We start from the raw sequence: 11,175 nt of genomic DNA on the forward strand, positions 1-11,175 counted from the left end.
GTCAAGTGTCAGTAGCCGTGATACTGCACCGCACATTTCAGAACCTGATCCTCCTTCCTACCACAAGGCTGAGTACACGTCCTCGGACATTAATGATCCCACACTTGGACACTCGGAAGAGCTGTTCACGTTTCCATTCGCACATTCTGGCCTCTCGCCAGCTCATGTTGAAGTGGGTCATGAGGAGATCGTATGTACAGATGGCCAAATATTTGAGCAGCCACGTTCTCACGAAGTTGGCAACGTGTCTCAACAAGGGGTGGACGATGATGAGACACAATTGTCAGGAAGTCAGGAGGAGGAGCAGGGTGCGGAAGAGGAAGACGACGTGGTGGATGATCCAGTAACTGACCCAACCTGGCAGGAGGATATGCAGAGCGAGGACAGCAGTGCACAGGGGGAGGGAGGCGTAGCATCCCAACAGGCAGTAAGAAGCAGGGTGGTGGCTCCAGGCAGAAGTCAGGCAACCGTTCCCCGGAACAACAACACGACTGTGCCTGTACAAATGTTAGGTCTTCCCGAGTCTGGCAGTTTTTTAAGTTGGATCCAGATGATTCTAAAAAGGCCATTTGCAACACCTGCCGTGCCAGCATCAGCAGGGGTACCAAAACTAGCAGCCTGACCACCACCAGCATGATCAGGCACATGTCAGCCAAGCACCCGACTTTGTGGGAAGTACAACAGAGTCGAGGAGCAGTGCTTGCTAATGTCACTGCTACGTCTTCGCTGGTTGTGCATGCAATCCCCTGTCCATGCTGCCTGCGAACAAGCCTCCTCCGGTCCTGCACCTGCAGTTGGCTACGCAGAAATAACACCATCATCAAGCACGTCCTTGTCCCAGCGCAGCGTTCAGTTATCCATTCAGCAAACCTTTGAACGCAGGCGCAAATACACTGCCAACACCCCACATGCCACAGTTCTAAATGCTAACATTTCGCGACTGCTTGCGCTGGAAATGTTGCCTTTTAGGCTGGTGGAGACAGAAGCATTCCGCGACCTGATGGCGGCAGCTGTCCCACGTTACTCGGTCCCCAGCCGCCACTATTTCTCCCGGTGTGCCGTCCCCGCGTTGCATAACCACGTGTCACAAAACATCACACGTGCCCTGAACAACGCTGTTTCACCCAAAGTCCACCTAACCACAGACACGTGGACAAGTGCTTGTGGGCAAGGCCGCTACATCTCGTTGACGGCACACTGGGTTAATATTGTGGAAGCTGGGACCCAGTCTGAGCGAGGGACGGAACACGTCCTTCCCACACCAAGGTTTGCAGGCCCTACCTCAGTCAGTGTTTCACCCACACTCTACAGCTCCGGAATGTCATGCTCTTCAGCCTCCTCCTCCTCCTGTGCATCCTCATCCACTGTACCCTCCACACCAGTCCCAAGCTGGAAGCACTGCAGCACTGCCTCGGCGAAGCGGCAACAGGCTGTGCTGAAGCTAATCTGCATAGGTGACAAACCCCACAATGCAGAAGAGCTGTGGACAGCTCTGAAACAGCAGGCAGATCACTGGCTCACACCTCTGAACCTAAAGCCAGGAAAGGTCGTGTGTGACAATGGCCGGAACCTGGTGGTGGCTTTGAGGCGAGGCCAGCTGACACATGTTCCATGCGTGGCCCATGTGCTCAACCTCGTGGTTCAGCGGTTTCTAAAGTCATACCCAGAGCTGTCTGATCTGCTGGTAAAAGTTCGCCGCCTGTCTGCACATTTTCGAAAGTCACCTACTGCTTCAGCCGGCCTTGCCGGCTTTCAGCGCAGTTTGCATCTTCCGGCTCACAGACTGGTGTGTGATGTCCCCACGCGTTGGAATTCAGCTCTGCACATGTTGGTCAGGATATGTGAGCAGAAGAGGGCAGTTGTTGAGTACCTGCATCACCTAAGCCGTCGGGAAATGGGTCAAACTCCACACATAACACCTGAGGAGTGGAGATGGATGTCCGACCTATGTACCATCCTCCAAAACTTTGAGAACTCCACCAAGATGGTGAGTGGTGATGACGCCATTATTAGCGTCACCATACCGCTACTCTGCCTTCTAAAACGGTCTCTGCTCAAAACCAAACATGATGCATTGCAGGCGGAGCGCGATGAGTTGCAGCAAGAAACAGTAGTGGGTGTGGGTGATAACACACAGCCCAGCCTCGTCTCATCACAACGTGCAGTGGAGGACTATGACGAGGAGGAGGATGAAGACATGGAGCAAATCTCCGGCCAAATTGAGGATATGACATGCACACCAGTCATATCCTCGGTTCAGCGTGACTGGCCAGAGGACAGGGTAGATGAGGAGGAGGAGGAGGAGGAGGACAGCATGTTCAGTCAACGTGTTGGTCAGGCTACTGAAGTCCTGGCTGTTAAGAGTCTGGCGCACATGGCTGACTTTATGGTAAGCTGCCTGTCTCGTGACCCTCGCGTTAAGAACATCTTGGCCGACAATCATTACTGGTTGGTAACACTGTTAGACCCACGCTACAAGGAGAACTTTATGTCTCTTATTCCCGAGGCGGAGAGGTCAACCAAAATGCAGCAGTTCCGGAAGGCCATAGTCACGGATGTAGGCAAAGCATTCCCCTCACAAAACGCTAGCGGCATAGGTCAGGAATCAGTGGACAACCAAGGTGTACAGCCGAGAGAGGCACAAGTCCAATCCGCCAGAGGTAGGGGAACAGTCTTTAAGATGTGGGACAGTTTTCTCAGCCCCTCACGTACCACAGCCCCTGAGGTGCGGGGTAGTGCCACAAGAAATCCTAAGTTTGCCCAGATGCTCAAGGAGTACCTTGCAGATCGAACAACTGTACTCCGACATTCCTCTGTGCCTTACAATTATTGGGTATCCAAGGTGGACACGTGGCATGAATTGGCTCTCTACGCCTTGGAAGTCCTGGCCTGCCCTGCCGCTAGCGTTTTGTCAGAGCGTGTTTTTAGTGCCGCAGGTGGAATCATTACAGATAAACGCACCCGCCTGTCAACTGAAAATGCTGACAGGCTGACTCTGATCAAGATGAACAAGGGTTGGATTGGGCCAGACTTCACCACACTACCAGCAAATGAGAGCGGAATTTAAAGTTTGTAACGGGAATTTGCCATGTACCTCCAGTCACCCATGGGTACACACTTCTGGACTTTGGATAATCGCTGGACTGCTCCTCCTTCTCCTCATGCGCCACCATGATGACCGTTACAAGAGTTAGGCCTTTGTTTCAGGTATACCCCCAGTGGTAAATTTTTTCGCCCATTCTTTGCAGAATGGACATTACAACGACAGGAGACCCGCTCCTTTGCAATGGGAACAATGTTTTGAGGCCCTCATGCACGTCTCTATGCAGGGACAACGTGGAGCCTCCCAATTTTTGGCTGGCCTGCCAAAGGGCTATACTACAAAAGACCCACTTCCTTCCAATGGGCACTTCAGGTTAACAGGCCCTCATGCACGTCTCTATCCAGGGACAACGTGGAGCCTCCCAATTTTTGGCTGCCCTGCCAAAGGGCTATACTACAAAAGACCCACTTCCTTACAATGGGCACTTCAGGTTTACAGGCCCTCATGCACGTCTCTATCCAGGGACAACGTTGAGCCTCCCAATTTTTTGCTGCCCTGCCTAAGGGCTATACTATAATACACCCACTTCCTGACAATGGACACTTAATGTTTTGAGGCCCTCATGCACGTCTCTATCCAGGGACAACGTGGAGCCTCCCAATTTTTGGCTGCCCTGCCAAAGGGCTATACTACAAAAGACCCACTTCCTTCCAATGGGCACTTCAGGTTTACAGGCCCTCATGCACGTCTCTATCCAGGGACAACGTGGAGCCTCCCAATTTTTGGCTGCCCTGCCTAAGGGCTATACTACAAAAGACCCACTTCCTTCCAATGGGCACTTCAGGTTTACAGGCCCTCATGCACGTCTCTATCCAGGGACAACGTGGAGCCTCCCAATTTTTGGCTGCCCTGCCTAAGGGCTATACTACAATAGACCCACTTCCTTCCAATGGGCACTTCAGGTTAACAGGCCCTCATGCACGTCTGTATGCAGGGTCATTGGTGAACCTCAAAATTTTGGACTGCCCTGGCAAAGGAAAATACTACAAAGACTCAGTTCCTCAAAATGGGCACATTAGACTCAGAGGCCTTTATGTACGTCTCTTCTCAGGGACATCGGAGTGCCACACAATGTTTTACGTAAAATCTTTCATGTATTGATCTCAAAAAGTAACATACATTAGCTCTATCTCACTATTGGGTATGTGCCCTTAACATTTCCGCCATGAAAAATCATTTTGGTGTCATTTTGGAAGGTTTTCTGGTGAGTCCGTAAAAATGGCGTAAAACGCGGACAAAATTGTTCACAGCTGTGACTTTTGAGTGATAAATGCTTCAAGGGGTCTTCCCTATGCTGTTGCCATGTCATTTGAGCACTCTTCGGAGACTTTTGTGCCATTTTTAGGGTTTCTACATGCTGCCGGTGGTCATTTCACAAAAATACTCGGGTCTCCCATAGGATAACATTGGGCTCGTTGCTCGGGCCGAGTACACGAGTATCTTGGGAGGCTCGGCCCGAGCTTCGAGCACCCGAGCTTTTTAGTACTCGCTCATCACTAATAGTTACCCACCGGGCCCGGTTTCAAAAATGGAAAAGCTGCAGAGCAACTATGCAGGCAGGGAGGTCAAGGGTGTGAAGCCACAGCTGACGGGAGGCAGCCATGAGCGGGATAAGGAATTAATGGAAAAATTAGGCTCCTCACGACCTTTTATTTTATTTTTCCATTCATTCCTTATCCCGCTCATGGCTGCCTCCCGTCAGCTGTGGCTTCACACCCTTGGCCTCCCTGCCTGCATAGTTGCTCTGCAGCTTTTCCATTTTTGAAACCGGGCCCGGTGGGTAACTATGTGATTTGTTTTTTGGCAGTAGTTTATCTTATGGCCTGATTCCCATTACAACAGGTGATTTACATTGTAATTTGCTCTCTTTTTGGGAGTTTTTTCACCACCTTTGTGTTCTCTTTAGTTACCATGTTCTGTTGTTTTCACATCATGTATTGTGTGGTGCCACGGCAGCAGGCATGTCTATCTATACTATTGAACTCATGGTCATAGTACTACCATATTTCTAATGATGTCTTAGTGAAAAGGTTTTTCTTCAGATATTTTGTCATACCATGCCTGATGAAGGGACCTGAGATGTCTTGAAAGCTTGCTTTGTAACATCCCTTTTAGTTAGCCATTAAAAGGTATCACAAGATTATAATTTTGTTCCTCTCACTGAGAACATTCAATAATTGTTAGTCTTAGTTCGTTCCAATTTTGACACATATGTTTAATGAAGGTATGACACTCATGCTCATTGGGCGTTTATTACTTATAATGATCGCTCTCAATAGAACTTTATAACATTTATTTGTCTATCCACATACGTTCTCCATATTATTGTATTCAGGGTTGACAATATGTTGCTATTGTATGCATGAATATATTGCCCTGTACTGTGTTAATCAGGGTTATTATCCTTGGTAGTCATATTTATTTCTACTTTTTTATATATATCTACCTCTTATTATCTTAGTGTCTTCCATTGCCCATGGTTCTATATCATGTCATGAGCTAATGTTATTTCCCCAAAAGGTCGTTTTGATATTCACATGTTTTTTTAAGTGTTTTTATCATGTGTTTTTTCTTAGTCTTTCTAAGTCTGTGATTTCGAGAATATTGCATCTTTACAACATCACAAACTCTTTCAAGTCCCCAAGAAGGCTGGCCGCCCTCGCAAGAGAGGACAGGATAATGTGGAGAATCTCGTTTCAACACTGCATTGCTCGCCAGTTCCTCACCTAATAGGGTAAGAATCTGTCTCGCCATACAAGTTTAATCTGTTTGGGTCTGATGGGAAACATTATGTTTATCGACAAACTGTGGAAAGACTGAACACAAAGTGTGTTAAGAAGTCAGTGAAGGAAAAGGGGATATACTGGAAAAGGAATTGTTTTTTCAAATTTGAAAGATATGGGCCTTATGGATGGATGGTTCTGGCCTGGTATCTAGGGAGTTGGCCAGGTTTTGCCTTGATTTATTCTGAGAATAGGCAGTGTGATGACGAGAACCCGGGTGTAATGAGACACCAAACCACTAGGTGTCGCCAGGCACACTGGTACAATGGATCTGCTGGGTTAGTACACTAGGTGTCGCTAGACACACCTAGAGAGGGGCAGTCAAACAAGCCAGGGGTCAAAAGCGAGATAACATAAATGATAAAAGAAGCGAGCAGATTTGGAATCAGGGGACGAGTCGGGGTCGGTAAACAGAGAGGTCACGTAAGTACAAGGGAGCGAGCAGAGCCAAAGTCAGGGAACAAGCCAAGGTCAGGGAGTCAGGGAATCAAATCAGTTGGTAAGGATATGGGAGGGAATCAGCAGAATTAGGTAGCAGGACAAAATAAGGTCAGACACTTAAGGGTGCTTTACACGCTGCGACATTGCTAACGATATATCATCGGGGTCATGTCGTTAGTGACGCACATCTGGCGCCGTTAGCGACATCGCAGCGTGTGACAGCAAGGAGCGACGATCAACGAGCACAAAAACGTGAAAAATCGTTGCTCGTTGACACGTCGCTCATTTTCCAAATATCATTGCTGCTGCAGGTACGATGTTGTTCGTCATTCCTGCGGCAGCACACATCGCTATGTGTGACACCGCAGGAACAACGAACATCTCCTTACCTGCGTCCACCGGCAATGAGGAAGGAAGGAGGTGGGCGGCATGTTCCGGCCGCTCATCTCCGCCCCTCCTCTGCTATTGGACGACTGCCGTGTGACGTCACTGTGACGCCGCATGAACCACCCCCTTAGAAAGGAGGCGGATCGCCGGCCAGAGCGACGTCGCTAAGCAGGTAAGTCCGTATGACGGGTGTTAGCAATGTTGTGCACCACGGGCAGCAATTTGCCCGTGACACAAAGCCGACGGGGGCGGGTACGCTCGCTAGTGATATCGGTACCGATATCGCAGCGTGTAAAGTACTCTTTAGGGGAACTAGAGACAAGCACGGCAACACAGGAACATTACTGGCGGCGTTTCAGGAGAAACAGCTCCCAGATAAAGTGCAGCAATCACCCGGAACAAGGCTCCAAAGAACAGACCCCTCCTACACCACACAGGACTCGACCAGGAACCAGGGAAAAATATGAGGCCCAGCATAGGCTCTACAGGAAAGCGGCGCACCGCTGAGCAGAATCATGAGAGGCAGGCTTTGAGGTAATCAAAGAACATGCATTGGACATTTCCTGCAACCACACTGCATAGTGAACGGTATGCAATATATACTCTACATGTTTATTTATAAATGTATTTGATTTTAATTGCTTTTTATATTCTAATTTAAGGAGCTGCGACTCATATTCTATTCTCTTGATATGAGTACTTAATGTATGTATGGACTGTTAGGGGGGCGAGTTAGGGTTTGAGGCTTGGATGCCTCTAGTCTCATTTTGTTCACTATACTTAAAATTCTAATAAAAATATTCTGGATAAAAAAAAAGTCAGTGAAAGTTGGTGGAGGAAGTGTTGGACCTCTCATACATCTACATGGCAGAGTGAATGCACATGTTTATCAGAACCTTCTTCAACAACACGTGGTTCCTTACTTGCATTCATCACTCAATCAGCCAGCAATTTTCATACAGGACAATGCCCCCTGTCACCCAGCAAAATGGATAAAGCAGTTCCTTGAAACAGAAAACATTGCAACAATAAAATGGCCAGCCCAGAGTCCTGATCTAAACCCAATAGAAAACCTCTGGAGAATCCTTGGTGACAGTGTTATGGCCAAGAAACCCTCAACAGTCAAAGAACTGTGAAAGAGACTGGAAGAAGAGTGGACCAAAATCCCACCAGAGCAGTGTGAGAGACTAGTGTTGTCCTGTGGCGACAGATGTGCTGAAGTTATTCACAGCAAAGGCCTTTACACTTCCTACTGATTGGTGACTATTACCTTCAGAAATGTAGTTATAATCTTTCTCTTTGCTACAGTCATTGTTGTTCTCTAATTATGATCATCACGTTTTTGGGCGAAATAAAGATTTTATTTTGATAAACTTTGGATCTTTTGTAAAACACTGTTCTAGTGGTATGGTGTACCCCTTACAGAAAACCTTCAACTGTTGATCAATGTAGATTACATTATTTCGGGAAAAAAAAGAAAGTGATCCTACATTGTTCTCTAATTTTGATCTTCAGTGTATACTCCCTCAATTGTTCTGTATACCCTAATGTGATTTGTCCTGAGGAAGAAGCAACGGCTCTGAAATGCGTAGACAAATAAATTACTTTTATCAACTGTCTGGACTTGAGTGCATCTAAAGCTGGTGTCACACTAAGCGACAGCGACAACGACGTCGCTGTTACGTCACCATTTTCGGTGACGTAACAGCGACCTTGTAAGTCGCTGTTATGATCGCTGCTTAGCTGTCAAACACAGCAGAAGCAGCGATCATAACGTCGCTGTGGTATATGTGCAGAGAGCAGGAAGCCGCGCTTAGCGCTGGCTCCTTGCTCTCCTAGGTACAGTACACATCGGGTTAATTAACCCGATGTGTGCTGCAGCTACATGTCACAGTGCAGAGAGCAAGGAGCCGCGCGCACTGCTTAGCGCTGGCTCCTTGCTCTCCTTGCTACAGTATACATCGGGTTAATTACCCGATGCATACTGCAGCCACATGTCACAGAGCAGGAGCCGGCACTGGCAGCAAGAGCGGAGGCTGGTAACCAGCGTAAACATCGGGTAACCAGGGAAAGGTCTTCCCTTGGTTACCCGATGTTTACGCTGGTTACAGCTTACCGCAGCTGCCAGTGCCGGCTCCTGATCGCTTCATTTCGTCGCTCTCTCGCTGTCACACACAGCGATGTGTGTGTCACAGCGGGAGAGTGACGACCAAAAAATGAAGCTGGACATTCAGCAACGACCGGCGACCTCACAGCAGGGGCCAGGTCGTTGCTGGATGTCACACACAGCGACAGCGACGGGACGTCGCTGCAACGTCACAGAAAATGGTGACGTAGCAGCGACGTCGTTGTCGTCGTCGTTATGTGTGACACCAGCTTAAGGCAAGCGCAGATTTTTAACCCTTTGATTCTTTGTACTATTGGCGCATGGGTAATGATGCTGTTAAAGATTGACAGGGGCAAGTAACGTGTAACAGCTTGGCAGAAGATAGCTAAATAATTAAGTGGCATGCAAACCTGCATCAAAGTAAGGGACACGATATATGGCGTAAATATACGTCATATATCGATAAAAGGGTTAGATGTACAATCTAGGCAATAATAATAACTGCTTATATATAAATATATATAATAAAAAGGAAAAGTGCAACTTAGATCAGTATTCCTGGTAACAAAGACTTATGTACTATGTCTACAAAGGAAATAGGGTAAAACTGGTGATAACATAAATAACTCGGCTCTAATGGGTCCGTTTTAGATTAGTGTAAGTGCATTCATAGAAGTAATTACTGTTGTTTAGATTTACCTCTTATGGGAAAGTAAGTCAATGTAAATCCAGACACTGCAAGACAGACAAAAGGGTTAAAACTTGACAAGTATGATATACATAAACTACTTGGTAAGTAGGTGATCATTCCATACAGATGCATTAAAAAATGTATCTTGAACAAAAAAAAGACTACTTTTAGAAAACTAATTTCTGCATGTGATATTCAAGAGATATTACAATAGAGCATGATACAGCAGTACTAAAGGTATAAACTATCTATACAGTATTACCAAACAGACGAATAGAGGGGAGCTGTTCTTACTTGTTTAAGTAGCAGGCGTCGAGCTGTGTCTGTGTAGAATGCAGACTAACCTGCTATAATATAGATATGTATAGATAAGCCATTGCTGAGTCATTAGTGATATAAGAAACAGAGCAGAGTACAAAGGGCAGAGTGTTTAACTGAACTATTTGGACAGCCACAATTTTTTTATATATATATATATATATATATATATATATACACAGTCAGGGCCAGAAATATTTGGACAGTGACACAAGTTTTGTTATTTTAGCTGTTTACAAAAACATGTTCAGAAATACAATTATATATATAATATGGGCTGAAAGTGCACACTCCCAGCTGCAATATGAGAGTTTTCACATCCAAATCGGAGAAAAGGTTTAGGAATCATAGCTCTGTAATGCATAGCCTCCTCTTTTTAAAGGGACCAAAAGTAATTGGACAAGGGACTCTAAGGGCTGCAATTAACTCTGAAGGCATCTCCCTCGTTAACCTGTAATCAATGAAGTAGTTAAAAGGGCTGGGGTTGATTACAGGTGTGTGGTTTTGCATTTGGAAGTTGTTGCTGTGACCAGACAACATGCGGTCTAAGGAACTCTCAATTGAGGTGAAGCAGAACATCCTGAGGCTGAAAAAAAAGAAAAAATCCATCAGAGAGATAGCAGACATGCTTGGAGTAGCAAAATCAACAGTCGGGTACATTCTGAGAAAAAAGGAATTGACTGGTGAGCTTGGGAACTCAAAAAGGCCTGGGCATCTACGGATGACAACAGTGGTGGATGATCGCCGCATACTTTCTTTGGTGAAGAAGAACCCGTTCACAACATCAACTGAAGTCCAGCACACTCTCAGTGAAGTAGGTGTATCTGTCTCTAAGTCAACAGTAAAGAGAAGACTCCATGAAAGTAAATACAAAGGGTTCACATCTAGATGCAAACCATTCATCAATTCCAAAAATAGACAGGCCAGAGTTAAATTTGCTGAAAAACACCTCATGAAGCCAGCTCAGTTCTGGAAAAGTATTCTATGGACAGATGAGACAAAGATCAACCTGTACCAGAATGATGGGAAGAAAAAAGTTTGGAGAAGAAAGGGAACGGCACATGATCCAAGGCACACCACATCCTCTGTAAAACATGGTGGAGGCAACGTGATGGCATGGGCATGCATGGCTTTCAATGGCACTGGGTCACTTGTGTTTATTGATGACATAACAGCAGACAAGAGTAGCCGGATGAATTCTGAAGTGTACCAGGATATACTTTCAGCCCAGATTCAGCCAAATGTCGCAAAGTTGATCGGACGGCGCTTCATAGTACAGATGGACAATGACCCCAAGCATACAGCCAAAGCTTCCCAGGAGTTCATGAGTACAAAAAAGTGGAAC

General features: G+C 46.5%; 1 protein-coding gene across 1 annotated transcript in view; it reads right to left on the reverse strand.

The window, feature by feature from the left end:
* Positions 1-9,862, reverse strand: part of LOC142309921 (glutathione S-transferase P 2-like) — a 47,391-nt gene extending 37,529 nt beyond the window's left edge. Inside the window, exons 1-2 of the mRNA XM_075347388.1 lie at positions 9,807-9,862; positions 9,521-9,556 (exon numbers count right to left, since the gene is read on the reverse strand). Coding sequence (XP_075203503.1) covers positions 9,521-9,556; position 9,807 — 37 coding nt within the window. The 5' untranslated portion in view covers positions 9,808-9,862. The remainder of the gene's footprint in view (positions 1-9,520; positions 9,557-9,806) is intronic.
* Positions 9,863-11,175: the final 1,313 nt, after the last annotated feature.

The sequence above is a fragment of the Anomaloglossus baeobatrachus genome, chromosome 5 (genome assembly GCF_048569485.1).
Source record: "Anomaloglossus baeobatrachus isolate aAnoBae1 chromosome 5, aAnoBae1.hap1, whole genome shotgun sequence".
Classification (NCBI taxonomy): Eukaryota; Metazoa; Chordata; class Amphibia; order Anura; family Aromobatidae; genus Anomaloglossus; species Anomaloglossus baeobatrachus.